The 14,105-nt window shown below is 41.6% G+C and overlaps 1 protein-coding gene and 6 pseudogenes across 1 annotated transcript; all 7 read left to right on the top strand.

Moving 5' to 3' along the window:
• Positions 1 to 2,018: 2,018 nt before the first annotated feature.
• On the top strand, positions 2,019 to 3,473 carry LOC146171140 (uncharacterized). Its single transcript, XM_084586543.1, has one exon. It carries the CDS (start codon positions 2,196 to 2,198, stop codon positions 3,471 to 3,473), a length of 1,278 nt encoding a protein of 425 aa, XP_084442669.1. The 5' UTR covers positions 2,019 to 2,195.
• Positions 3,474 to 3,641: 168 nt separating this feature from the next.
• Positions 3,642 to 3,814, top strand: LOC146171139 (U2 spliceosomal RNA; annotated as a pseudogene).
• Positions 3,815 to 7,254: 3,440 nt separating this feature from the next.
• On the top strand, positions 7,255 to 7,425 carry LOC146171138 (U2 spliceosomal RNA; annotated as a pseudogene).
• A 1,145-nt stretch (positions 7,426 to 8,570) lies between these two features.
• Positions 8,571 to 8,743, top strand: LOC146171137 (U2 spliceosomal RNA; annotated as a pseudogene).
• A 661-nt stretch (positions 8,744 to 9,404) lies between these two features.
• LOC146171136 (U2 spliceosomal RNA) lies at positions 9,405 to 9,575 on the top strand (annotated as a pseudogene).
• A 1,145-nt stretch (positions 9,576 to 10,720) lies between these two features.
• LOC146171135 (U2 spliceosomal RNA) lies at positions 10,721 to 10,893 on the top strand (annotated as a pseudogene).
• A 2,705-nt stretch (positions 10,894 to 13,598) lies between these two features.
• Positions 13,599 to 13,769, top strand: LOC146171134 (U2 spliceosomal RNA; annotated as a pseudogene).
• Positions 13,770 to 14,105: the final 336 nt, after the last annotated feature.

The raw sequence follows: 14,105 nt of genomic DNA, 5'->3' as shown, positions 1-14,105 counted from the left end.
ACTCCCCGGTATTGTGGACGTCCAGGCGGCAGTCCCTGACTCGGCATCTTGAAAGTGAGCATGGGGTGCGCATAAGCCAGGTCACGCATTTTTGCACTCTCTGCCACAGAGAGGTCGGTCCTCGGCCAAAAGCGCATCCCTGTCTTACTGGAGAGAAGCTCGAGGTGGCCAGCACTGACTTGCACAGCCACAAGTGCGGTGATTGCCAGCTCTCTTTTCCATCGAAAAGAGGGCTGGAAAATCATCACATGTGGCACCGCAAACAGACTGCCATGCAGGGATTACCGCCTCGTCCCGTGCCACCGTTAGCGGCGACGAGAAGACTAAGAAGGACACCATCCCGGGACGCCAGACCACCGGATCTAGAGCCCCCACAAGAAGAGGACATCAGCCAAGACGCAAGGACACCACCAGCAACGCCTCAACAAGACACCAATGTGGAGGAAGCGGGCCAGGAAGAGCCACGAACGCTAACCCCCATCTCTCCTCCTCCAGAGAGCAGCACCACGAGAGCAGCAACACCAGCACTAATTTTTCCCACCTCCCCATCCCAGCAGGATGACCAGGGAATTCCCGTGCCTGCCAGCAGCACACCCAACAGCAGCAGGGAGATGGAGAATTCACAAGATTCTCCTTCCTTGCAGGGAGGCGACGGACAACACGCTCACCTGTCAACAATCAGCGAGGAAAGCAATACATCGCAGCTTCAAGACGACGACGGCGGCGGGCACCATGACGCAACTGCCACCCAGGGAGCACTAACTGATTCTCTTTCTGATGAACTGGAGTGCGAGGGCATACTCGTCGACCACACCAGGCGCCTCCGGTGTTTGCTGCGTGAGCCTGCGTCTGCTGAGGGTTGGGATGGTTTTCTTTCCATCTTGGAGGAGGCCATCACCGAGGTTGGAAAGGCGGTAAAGCTGCCGAAGGCTCCGGCCGGAGGTAAGCCGCGCCGTCCGACCAACCCCGACAATGCTCAGCAGATCCAGTCTCTTTACCGCAGGAATCGCCGCCGAGCAGTACGCCTGATTGTGGACGGCGAGTCGCCTATGTGCACGGTTCCTTTACAGGATCTCGAGGACCACTTCACTGCAACGTGGGGCCCCAAGGAGGTGGACACCAGCCTTCTTCTCAACAAGGCCAAGAGCAGCGACCTCACGGAATTCCCTCTAGACAAGTTCACCGAAGAGGAGGTCCTGACGAAGCTGAGGAAATGTGAGAACACCGCGCCCGGCAACGACCGAATCACCTACCAGCACTGGAAGACGACAGACCCTGAAGCAGCCTTCCTGACAGCAGCATTCAACGCCTGCCTCAAGTTCAAGAGAGTGCCCCCAGCATGGAAGGAGTCCCGGACCATCCTCATCCACAAGAAGGGACCTGTGGAGGACGTCACGAACTGGCGCCCCATCGCACTCGGGTCGACGATTTCAAAGCTGTATGCTGGGTGTCTCGCCACTCGGCTGCAGCGATGGATCGCTGAACACGAGCTGCTCTCTCGTTGTCAAAAGGGGTTCCTGCCGCACGATGGTGTGTTTGAGCACAACTTCGTGCTGCAGGAGCGCCTCGACGCAGCGAGGGGTGGCGGTGGGGAGCTGTGCGTGGCGTTCCTTGACTTCAGCAACGCCTTTGGATCTCTCGCCCACAACGCCCTCATTGACGCACTACGTGGAGCAGGCGCCGGCAGCGACTTCTGTTCGATCGTCGCTGACCTCTACAGGGACAACACCACCACCATCGTAGGACAAGAAGGGTCAACACGGCCGATCGCTATTTCTGCAGGGATTCGACAGGGATGCCCACTGAGCGGGCTCTTGTTTAATTTTGTCATTGACCCTGTTTTGCGTGCTGTGCAGGGAGGCGAGAGGCAGCACAACATCCTGGCCTACGCCGATGACCTCACCCCCCTGGCCAATGACCCGGAGATGCTTCAAGCCCGCATTAATACTGTTGAATCCCTTTCTTCTAGGCTGGGATTACAGCTTAACCCAGCGAAGTGCCGCACTCTTCATCTGAGCGGCAAAACACCGGTTGGTACAAGACTGACCCCATTCTTTATTGCAGGAGCTGAGATCCCAATTATCCAGGATTTTGAAAGCCAGACGTTCCTGGGCCGCCCTGTAGGGTTCAACGTCTTCCCGGACAGAGCTACTGTGGACCAGGCCATCAACACCGGCCGCCGCCTGCTTAGCTCAATGCTCGCCCCTTGGCAGAGATTGGACGCTGTGAAAACATTTGTATATCCAGCGCTCAATTTCTCCATGCGGTGCGGTGTGTTGGGCAAGTCAGAGTGGGCGCGCCTCGACGATGCACTGCGGCCACTAATAAAAAAATCCCTTTATCTTCCAGGAACCGCAGCCAATGAATACCTCTACGGCAGTGCAGCATCGGGCTCGGTCGGCATCCCCCTCGCAGCGGAGCTGAGCGACATCTGCCGCATTGACAATGCATTTAAGCTCCTCTCCTCTCTTGATCTAGAGGTGCGAGATCTAGCGCTGCATGCCGTTACTGCCATCACGACGAAGAGACTACGCCGACCAGCCACGGATGAGGACATCGCTGCCTACCTGACAGGGGAGACGGAGGGAGACTTCCGAGCTAGGGCAACGCAGCTTCAGTCTGTATGGACGGAGGCTCGCAAAGCTTCCCGGCGCCTGGCGGTCACGTGGGAGATGCAAGAGGGGGGCCCCAGCATCACTCGCGCCGACGTGACCGTCACGCAGAAGCAGCGCACGAAAGTGGTGAGGACACTTCGGAGCATCGCTATGCGCGCACGAGATCACAATCTCCACGAAAAGCCTAACCAGGGGAAAGTGATGGAGTGCGTAGCAGCCGACCGTAGCAGTTCCCACTTCATGAGGACGGGGCGCTTCACTCGCTTCTGCGATTGGCGCTTCGTGCACCGTGCGAGGCTGAACCTGCTGCCCCTCAACGGAGCCAGGCCGTGGGATGTCGCTGCTGACCAGCGGTGTCGGAGATGCGGGCAAGACAAGGAATCCCTCCCGCATGTTCTCTGCCACTGCATGCGCCAGAGCGTCGCCTACACCAGCCGACACAACAGGATCGTCGACCGGCTGAAGACAGCCGCTGAGAAGCGATTCACCGTCACCCATGAGAACCGGCCCGTGGGTGACACGAACCTCCGCCCAGATCTTGTTCTGGCGCGCGGGGAAACAGCGATTGTCATCGATGTCACATGTCCCTTTGACAATCGCAAAACCGCCTTCGATGCTGCACGGGAGAGTAAGATCGCCAAGTACGAACCCGTTCGCCAATACCTGCTCCGGAAATTCCAGCGGGTCAGCATCGAGGCAGTCGTTGTTGGGGCCCTGGGCTCCTGGGACCCCAACAATGACAAAGTGATGAGGCGCCTCTGTAGCAAACGCTACATGCGTCTCTTCAAGAAGCTGGCGGTGAGCGATACCATCGCAGCTTCTCGTGAAGTCTATGCTAAACACGTAGCTGCAAATTGAAGGGCTCGCACTTCGGTGGACTTCAGCAGCTCGAGTTAGAAAGACTTCCTACACGCACAACAATACACTCACCCCACAGCAGGAATAAAACTTTACAGATGAGATTTCCCCTAAAAAGGAATGAACAACAACAGTAGGTGTCTGCAATAAAACTGCTAGGAAATGTACAAAACATTTCTGAAAAACACTCTGTTCTTAACAGCTTAATATCTGTTACGGGTTCTAATTGTACCCATGATATTAAACTGATTTTTGTAGCGCGGCGGAGTGTTCGGGGCTTGCTCCAACTCTGCCACGGGTCGACCCGGTACTGCACTACTTCCGGGACCGGCCCAGCATCTCCCCCTTTTGGGGGGACAAGGCACAATTGAAAAAAAAAACAGAAAAACTGCTTTGTTTTGTTCTAGAAATTTTTGGACTTTTTTTTTCCGACTTCTTTTTCCGACTTTTTTTTCCGACTTTTTTTTCCGACTTTTTTTTTCCGACTTTTTTTTCCGACTTTTTTTTCCGACTTTTTTTCCGACTTTTACTGTTATGTGGTTGGTTTTACAGAGTGTAGTAATTATTTACGCAACTGTAAATAATTATTAATAATTGTTTATGTAGCCAATGTGGTTGGTTTTACAGAGTGTGGTAATAATTAGTAAGTATACTATGCAACTATAAATAATTAGTAATAAAAGTTTACCTAGCCATTGTGGTTGGTTTTACAGTGTGGTAATAATTAGTAATTATATTTACGCAACTCTAAATAATTAGTAATAATAGTTTACCTAGCAATTGTGGTTGGTTTTACAGAGTGTGGTTATAATTAGTAATTATATTCACGCAACTGTCAATAATTAGTAATAATTATTTACGCAACTGTAAATAATTATTAATAATTGTTTATGTAGCCAATGTGGTTGGTTTTACAGAGTGTGGTAATAATTAGTAAGTATACTATGCAACTATAAATAATTAGTAATAATTGTTTATCTAGCCAATGTGGTTGGTTTTACAGTGTGGTAATAATTAGTAATTATATTTTCGCAACTGTAAATAATTAGTAATAATAATTTACCTAGCCATTGTGGTTGGTTTTGCAGAGTGTGGAAGTAATTGGTAATTATATTTACGCAAATGTAAATAATTAGTATTAAAAGTTTACCTAGCCATTGTGGTTGGTTTTACAGTGTGGTAATAATTAGTAATTATATTTACGCAACTGTAAATAATTAGTAATAATAGTTTACCTAGCAATTGTGGTTGGTTTTACAGAGTGTGGTTATAATTAGTAATTATATTCACGCAACTGTCAATAATTAGTAATAATTGTTTACCTAGCCAATGTGGTTGGTTTTAAAGAGTGTAGTAATTATTTACGCAACTGTAAATAATTATTAATAATTGTTTATGTAGCCAATGTGGTTGGTTTTACAGAGTGTGGTAATAATTAGTAAGTACACTATGCAACTATAAATAATTAGTAATAATTGTTTATCTAGCCAATGTGGTTGGTTTTACAGTGTGGTAATAATTAGTAATTATATTTTCGCAACTGTAAATAATTAGTAATAATAGTTTACCTAGCCATTGTGGTTGGTTTTGCAGAGTGTGGAAGTAATTGGTAATTATATTTACGCAAATGTAAATAATTATTATTAAAAGTTTACCTAGCCATTGTGGTTGGTTTTACAGTGTGGTAATAATTAGTAATTATATTTACGCAACTGTAAATAATTAGTAATAATTGTTTACCTAGCCAATGTGGTTGGTTTTACAGAGTGTAGTAATTATTTACGCAACTGTAAATAATTATTAATAATTGTTTATGTAGCCAATGTGGTTGGTTTTACAGAGTGTGGTAATAATTAGTAAGTATACTATGCAACTATAAATAATTAGTAATAATTGTTTATCTAGCCAATGTGGTTGGTTTTACAGTGTGGTAATAATTAGTAATTATATTTTCGCAACTGTAAATAATTAGTAATAGTTTACCTAGCCATTGTGGTTGGTTTTGCAGAGTGTGGAAGTAATTGGTAATTATATTTACGCAAATGTAAATAATTAGTATTAAAAGTTTACCTAGCCATTGTGGTTGGTTTTACAGTGTGGTAATAATTAGTAATTATATTTACGCAACTGTAAATAATTAGTAATAATTGTTTACCTAGCCAATGTGGTTGGTTTTACAGAGTGTAGTAATTATTTATGCAACTGTAAATAATTATTAATAATTGTTTATGTAGCCAATGTGGTTGGTTTTACAGAGTGTGGTAATAATTAGTAAGTATACTATGCAACTATAAATAATTAGTAATAATTGTTTATCTAGCCAATGTGGTTGGTTTTACAGTGTGGTAATAATTAGTAATTATATTTTCGCAACTGTAAATAATTAGTAATAGTTTACCTAGCCATTGTGGTTGGTTTTGCAGAGTGTGGAAGTAATTGGTAATTATATTTACGCAAATGTAAATAATTAGTATTAAAAGTTTACCTAGCCATTGTGGTTGGTTTTACAGTGTGGTAATAATTAGTAATTATATTTACGCAACTGTAAATAATTAGTAATAATTGTTTACCTAGCCAATGTGGTTGGTTTTACAGAGTGTAGTAATTATTTACGCAACTGTAAATAATTATTAATAATTGTTTATCTAGCCAATGTGGTTGGTTTTACAGAGTGTGGTAATAATTAGTAAGTATACTATGCAACTATAAATAATTAGTAATAATTGTTTATCTAGCCAATGTGGTTGGTTTTACAGTGTGGTAATAATTAGTAATTATATTTTCGCAACTGTAAATAATTAGTAATAGTTTACCTAGCCATTGTGGTTGGTTTTGCAGAGTGTGGAAGTAATTGGTAATTATATTTACGCAAATGTAAATAATTAGTATTAAAAGTTTACCTAGCCATTGTGGTTGGTTTTACAGTGTGGTAATAATTAGTAATTATATTTACGCAACTGTAAATAATTAGTAATAATTGTTTACCTAGCCAATGTGGTTGGTTTTACAGAGTGTAGTAATTATTTACGCAACTGTAAATAATTATTAATAATTGTTTATCTAGCCAATGTGGTTGGTTTTACAGAGTGTGGTAATAATTAGTAAGTATACTATGCAACTATAAATAATTAGTAATAATTGTTTATCTAGCCAATGTGGTTGGTTTTACAGTGTGGTAATAATTAGTAATTATATTTACTTAACTGTAAATAATTAGTAATAATTGTTTACCTAGCCAATGTGGTTGGTTTTACAGAGTGTAGTAATTATTTACGCAACTGTAAATAATTATTAATAATTGTTTATGTAGCCAATGTGGTTGGTTTTACAGAGTGTGGTAATAATTAGTAAGTATACTATGCAACTATAAATAATTAGTAATAATTGTTTATCTAGCCAATGTGGTTGGTTTTACAGTGTGGTAATAATTAGTAATTATATTTTCGCAACTGTAAATAATTAGTAATAATTGTTTACCTAGCCAATATTGAGTAATTAGTGCAATAACCAGGACATAGCATATAAATAATTATTTACTTATTTGTTTCCTTTTTAATTAGTAACTGCTCATTGATTGACATATGGACATATAAGCTATGCATTTGCACATACTGTGGTGTTGCTCTGTGATTGGTCGACACCTCCACGACGTCTTCCCTTCGCGACCAATAAGTGCTGTGGCAAAAATGTGACACTTTTGCTAACGACAACTATGAGGCAATAAAGGCTTTTGCCTTAATAGCAGTAGGTATCTGCAATAAAGCATTGCTTGCAAATGTACAAAACATTTCTGGAAAACACTGTTTTAACAGCTTGATATCAGTTGCCAGTTGTAATTTGTAACCCTGACATTATACTATTTTTCGTAATGCGGCAGAGCATTCTGGGCTTGCTGTACCTCTGCCACGGGTCTACCCGGTACTGCACTACTTCCGGGACTAGCTAAGCGACTCACGGTTTTTGGGGGAGGACAATCACAACTCAAAGATGAGGCCAACTAACTTTTTTCATTCGAGCTCACTGCTATCCATGTGCCTAACACAGCAATCCTCTCAATGCCTGTCTTATTGCATTGTTGGGCGCCTCGTGCATGCAGTGACACCTTGGGTTACTTTTTCCGCGTGTCATTGCATGTGAGTCTATTATTTGAGGCAATAAAGAATGGTTTGATTAAGAATCCCCTTCAAGGGATGTGTCGAGATTTGGTAAACCATAGCTCAAGTGCTACAAACAAAAAACGGTGGACCGACGCTGTTTCTGCAACAACCGATAAGTGGCACCACTTGGGCATACATTTTTGATGGGATCGAACTGCAGTTCCTTGTCAATTTATTGCTTCTCGGCCTTTTGGCTAAGATCAAAGTGTAGCTGAACCTGCTGCCCCTCAACGGAGCCAGGCCGTGGGATGTCGCTGCTGACCAGCGGTGTCGGAGATGCGGGCAAGACAAGGAATCCCTCCCGCATGTTCTCTGCCACTGCATGCGCCAGAGCGTCGCCTACACCAGCCGACACAACAGGATCGTCGACCGGCTGAAGACAGCCGCTGAGAAGCGATTCACCGTCACCCATGAGAACCGGCCCGTGGGTGACACGAACCTCCGCCCAGATCTTGTTCTGGCGCGCGGGGAAACAGCGATTGTCATCGATGTCACATGTCCCTTTGACAATCGCAAAACCGCCTTCGATGCTGCACGGGAGAGTAAGATCGCCAAGTACGAACCCGTTCGCCAATACCTGCTCCGGAAATTCCAGCGGGTCAGCATCGAGGCAGTCGTTGTTGGGGCCCTGGGCTCCTGGGACCCCAACAATGACAAAGTGATGAGGCGCCTCTGTAGCAAACGCTACATGCGTCTCTTCAAGAAGCTGGCGGTGAGCGATACCATCGCAGCTTCTCGTGAAGTCTATGCTAAACACGTAGCTGCAAATTGAAGGGCTCGCACTTCGGTGGACTTCAGCAGCTCGAGTTAGAAAGACTTCCTACACGCACAACAATACACTCACCCCACACCAGGAATAAAACTTTACAGATGAGATTTCCCCTAAAAAGGAATGAACAACAACAGTAGGTGTCTGCAATAAAACTGCTAGGAAATGTACAAAACATTTCTGAAAAACACTCTGTTCTTAACAGCTTAATATCTGTTACGGGTTCTAATTGTACCCATGATATTAAACTGATTTTTGTAGCGCGGCGGAGTGTTCGGGGCTTGCTCCAACTCTGCCACGGGTCGACCCGGTACTGCACTACTTCCGGGACCGGCCCAGCATCTCCCCCTTTTGGGGGGACAAGGCACAATTGAAAAAAAAACAGAAAAACTGCTTTGTTTTGTTCTAGAAATTTTTGGACTTTTTTTTCCGACTTCTTTTTCCGACTTTTTTTTCCGACTTTTTTTTCCGACTTTTTTTTTCCGACTTTTTTTTCCGACTTTTTTTTCCGACTTTTTTTTCCGACTTTTTTTCCGACTTTTACTGTTATGTGGTTGGTTTTACAGAGTGTAGTAATTATTTACGCAACTGTAAATAATTATTAATAATTGTTTATCTAGCCAATGTGGTTGGTTTTACAGTGTGGTAATAATTAGTAATTATATTTTCGCAACTGTAAATAATTAGTAATAATTGTTTACCTAGCCAATATTGAGTAATTAGTGCAATAACCAGGACATAGCATATAAATAATTATTTACTTATTTATTTCCTTTTTAATTAGTAACTGCTCATTGATTGACATATGGACATATAAGCTATGCATTTGCACATACTGTGGTGTTGCTCTGTGATTGGTCGACACCTCCACGACGTCTTCCCTTCGCGACCAATAAGTGCTGTGGCAAAAATGTGACACTTTTGCTAACGACAACTATGAGGCAATAAAGGCTTTTGCCTTAATAGCAGTAGGTATCTGCAATAAAGCATTGCTTGCAAATGTACAAAACATTTCTGGAAAACACTGTTTTAACAGCTTGATATCAGTTGCCAGTTGTAATTTGTAACCCTGACATTATACTATTTTTTGTAATGCGGCAGAGCATTCTGGGCTTGCTGTACCTCTGCCACGGGTCTACCCGGTACTGCACTACTTCCGGGACTAGCTAAGCGACTCACGGTTTTTGGGGGAGGACAATCACAACTCAAAGATGAGGCCAACTAACTTTTTTCATTCGAGCTCACTGCTATCCATGTGCCTAACACAGCAATCCTCTCAATGCCTGTCTTATTGCATTGTTGGGCGCCTCGTGCATGCAGTGACACCTTGGGTTACTTTTTCCGCGTGTCATTGCATGTGAGTCTATTATTTGAGGCAATAAAGAATGGTTTGATTAAGAATCCCCTTCAAGGGATGTGTCGAGATTTGGTAAACCATAGCTCAAGTGCTACAAACAAAAAACGGTGGACCGACGCTGTTTCTGCAACAACCGATAAGTGGCACCACTTGGGCATACATTTTTGATGGGATCGAACTGCAGTTCCTTGTCAATTTATTGCTTCTCGGCCTTTTGGCTAAGATCAAAGTGTAGCTGAACCTGCTGCCCCTCAACGGAGCCAGGCCGTGGGATGTCGCTGCTGACCAGCGGTGTCGGAGATGCGGGCAAGACAAGGAATCCCTCCCGCATGTTCTCTGCCACTGCATGCGCCAGAGCGTCGCCTACACCAGCCGACACAACAGGATCGTCGACCGGCTGAAGACAGCCGCTGAGAAGCGATTCACCGTCACCCATGAGAACCGGCCCGTCGGTGACACGAACCTCCGCCCAGATCTTGTTCTGGCGCGCGGGGAAACAGCGATTGTCATCGATGTCACATGTCCCTTTGACAATCGCAAAACCGCCTTCGATGCTGCACGGGAGAGTAAGATCGCCAAGTACGAACCCGTTCGCCAATACCTGCTCCGGAAATTCCAGCGGGTCAGCATCGAGGCAGTCGTTGTTGGGGCCCTGGGCTCCTGGGACCCCAACAATGACAAAGTGATGAGGCGCCTCTGTAGCAAACGCTACATGCGTCTCTTCAAGAAGCTGGCGGTGAGCGATACCATCGCAGCTTCTCGTGAAGTCTATGCTAAACACGTAGCTGCAAATTGAAGGGCTCGCACTTCGGTGGACTTCAGCAGCTCGAGTTAGAAAGACTTCCTACACGCACAACAATACACTCACCCCACACCAGGAATAAAACTTTACAGATGAGATTTCCCCTAAAAAGGAATGAACAACAACAGTAGGTGTCTGCAATAAAACTGCTAGGAAATGTACAAAACATTTCTGAAAAACACTCTGTTCTTAACAGCTTAATATCTGTTACGGGTTCTAATTGTACCCATGATATTAAACTGATTTTTGTAGCGCGGCGGAGTGTTCGGGGCTTGCTCCAACTCCGCCACGGGTCGACCCGGTACTGCACTACTTCCGGGACCGGCCCAGCATCTCCCCCCTTTGGGGGGAGAAGGCACAATTGAAAAAAAAAACAGAAAAACTGCTTTGTTTTGTTCTAGAAATTTTTGGACTTTTTTTTTCGGACTTCTTTTTCCGACTTTTTTTTCCGACTTTTTTTTTTCGACTTTTTTTTCCGACTTTTTTTTCCGACTTTTTTTTTCCGACTTTTTTTTTCCGACTTTTTTTTCCGACTTTTTTTTCCGACTTTTTTTTCCGACTTTTTTTCCGACTTTTACTGTTATGTGGTTGGTTTTACAGAGTGTAGTAATTATTTACGCAACTGTAAATAATTATTAATAATTGTTTATGTAGCCAATGTGGTTGGTTTTACAGAGTGTGGTAATAATTAGTAATTATATTTTCGCAACTGTAAATAATTAGTAATAATAGTTTACCTAGCCATTGTGGTTGGTTTTGCAGAGTGTGGAAGTAATTGGTAATTATATTTACGCAAATGTAAATAATTAGTATTAAAAGTTTACCTAGCCATTGTGGTTGGTTTTACAGTGTGGTAATAATTAGTAATTATATTTACGCAACTGTAAATAATTAGTAATAATAGTTTACCTAGCAATTGTGGTTGGTTTTACAGAGTGTGGTTATAATTAGTAATTATATTCACGCAACTGTCAATAATTAGTAATAATTGTTTACCTAGCCAATGTGGTTGGTTTTAAAGAGTGTAGTAATTATTTACGCAACTGTAAATAATTATTAATAATTGTTTATGTAGCCAATGTGGTTGGTTTTACAGAGTGTGGTAATAATTAGTAAGTACACTATGCAACTATAAATAATTAGTAATAATTGTTTATCTAGCCAATGTGGTTGGTTTTACAGTGTGGTAATAATTAGTAATTATATTATCGCAACTGTAAATAATTAGTAATAATAGTTTACCTAGCCATTGTGGTTGGTTTTGCAGAGTGTGGAAGTAATTGGTAATTATATTTACGCAAATGTAAATAATTATTATTAAAAGTTTACCTAGCCATTGTGGTTGGTTTTACAGTGTGGTAATAATTAGTAATTATATTTACGCAACTGTAAATAATTAGTAATAATTGTTTACCTAGCCAATGTGGTTGGTTTTACAGAGTGTAGTAATTATTTACGCAACTGTAAATAATTATTAATAATTGTTTATGTAGCCAATGTGGTTGGTATTACAGAGTGTGGTAATAATTAGTAAGTATACTATGCAACTATAAATAATTAGTAATAATTGTTTATCTAGCCAATGTGGTTGGTTTTACAGTGTGGTAATAATTAGTAATTATATTTTCGCAACTGTAAATAATTAGTAATAGTTTACCTAGCCATTGTGGTTGGTTTTGCAGAGTGTGGAAGTAATTGGTAATTATATTTACGCAAATGTAAATAATTAGTATTAAAAGTTTACCTAGCCATTGTGGTTGGTTTTACAGTGTGGTAATAATTAGTAATTATATTTACGCAACTGTAAATAATTAGTAATAATTGTTTACCTAGCCAATGTGGTTGGTTTTACAAAGTGTAGTAATTATTTACGCAACTGTAAATAATTATTAATAATTGTTTATCTAGCCAATGTGGTTGGTTTTACAGAGTGTGGTAATAATTAGTAAGTATACTATGCAACTATAAATAATTAGTAATAATTGTTTATCTAGCCAATGTGGTTGGTTTTACAGTGTGGTAATAATTAGTAATTATATTTTCGCAACTGTAAATAATTAGTAATAGTTTACCTAGCCATTGTGGTTGGTTTTGCAGAGTGTGGAAGTAATTGGTAATTATATTTACGCAAATGTAAATAATTAGTATTAAAAGTTTACCTAGCCATTGTGGTTGGTTTTACAGTGTGGTAATAATTAGTAATTATATTTACGCAACTGTAAGTAAATAGTAATAATTGTTTGCCTAGCCAATGTGGTTGGTTTTACAGAGTTTAGTAATTATTTACGCAACTGTAAATAATTATTAATAATTGTTTATCTAGCCAATGTGGTTGGTTTTACAGAGTGTGGTAATAATTAGTAAGTATACTATGCAACTATAAATAATTAGTAATAATTGTTTATCTAGCCAATGTGGTTGGTTTTACAGTGTGGTAATAATTAGTAATTATATTTACGTAACTGTAAATAATTAGTAATAATTGTTTACCTAGCCAATGTGGTTGGTTTTACAGAGTGTAGTAATTATTTACGCAACTGTAAATAATTATTAATAATTGTTTATGTAGCCAATGTGGTTGGTTTTACAGAGTGTGGTAATAATTAGTAAGTATACTATGCAACTATAAATAATTAGTAATAATTGTTTATCTAGCCAATGTGGTTGGTTTTACAGTGTGGTAATAATTAGTAATTATATTTTCGCAACTGTAAATAATTAGTAATAATTGTTTACCTAGCCAATATTGAGTAATTAGTGCAATAACCAGGACATAGCATATAAATAATTATTTACTTATTTATTTCCTTTTTAATTAGTAACTGCTCATTGATTGACATATGGACATATAAGCTATGCATTTGCACATACTGTGGTGTTGCTCTGTGATTGGTCGACACCTCCACGACGTCTTCCCTTCGCGACCAATAAGTGCTGTGGCAAAAATGTGACACTTTTGCTAACGACAATTATGAGGCAATAAAGGCTTTTGCCTTAATAGCAGTAGGTATCTGCAATAAAGCATTGCTTGCAAATGTACAAAACATTTCTGGAAAACACTGTTTTAACAGCTTGATATCAGTTGCCAGTTGTAATTTGTAACCCTGACATTATATTATTTTTTGTAATGCGGCAGAGCATTCTGGGCTTGCTGTACCTCTGCCACGGGTCTACCCGGTACTGCACTACTTCCGGGACTAGCTAAGCGACTCACGGTTTTTGGGGGAGGACAATCACAACTCAAAGATGAGGCCAACTAACTTTTTTCATTCGAGCTCACTGCTATCCATGTGCCTAACACAGCAATCCTCTCAATGCCTGTCTTATTGCATTGTTGGGCGCCTCGTGCATGCAGTGACACCTTGGGTTACTTTTTCCGCGTGTCATTGCATGTGAGTCTATTATTTGAGGCAATAAAGAATGGTTTGATTAAGAATCCCCTTCAAGGGATGTGTCGAGATTTGGTAAACCATAGCTCAAGTGCTACAAACAAAAAACGGTGGACCGACGCTGTTTCTGCAACAACCGATAAGTGGCACCACTTGGG

The sequence above is a fragment of the Amblyomma maculatum genome, unplaced genomic scaffold, assembly GCF_055883805.1.
Source record: "Amblyomma maculatum isolate TAMU_Amacu unplaced genomic scaffold, ASM5588380v1 scaffold_23, whole genome shotgun sequence".
Classification (NCBI taxonomy): domain Eukaryota; kingdom Metazoa; phylum Arthropoda; class Arachnida; order Ixodida; family Ixodidae; genus Amblyomma; species Amblyomma maculatum.
This window is presented reverse-complemented; position numbering and strand designations above follow the sequence as displayed.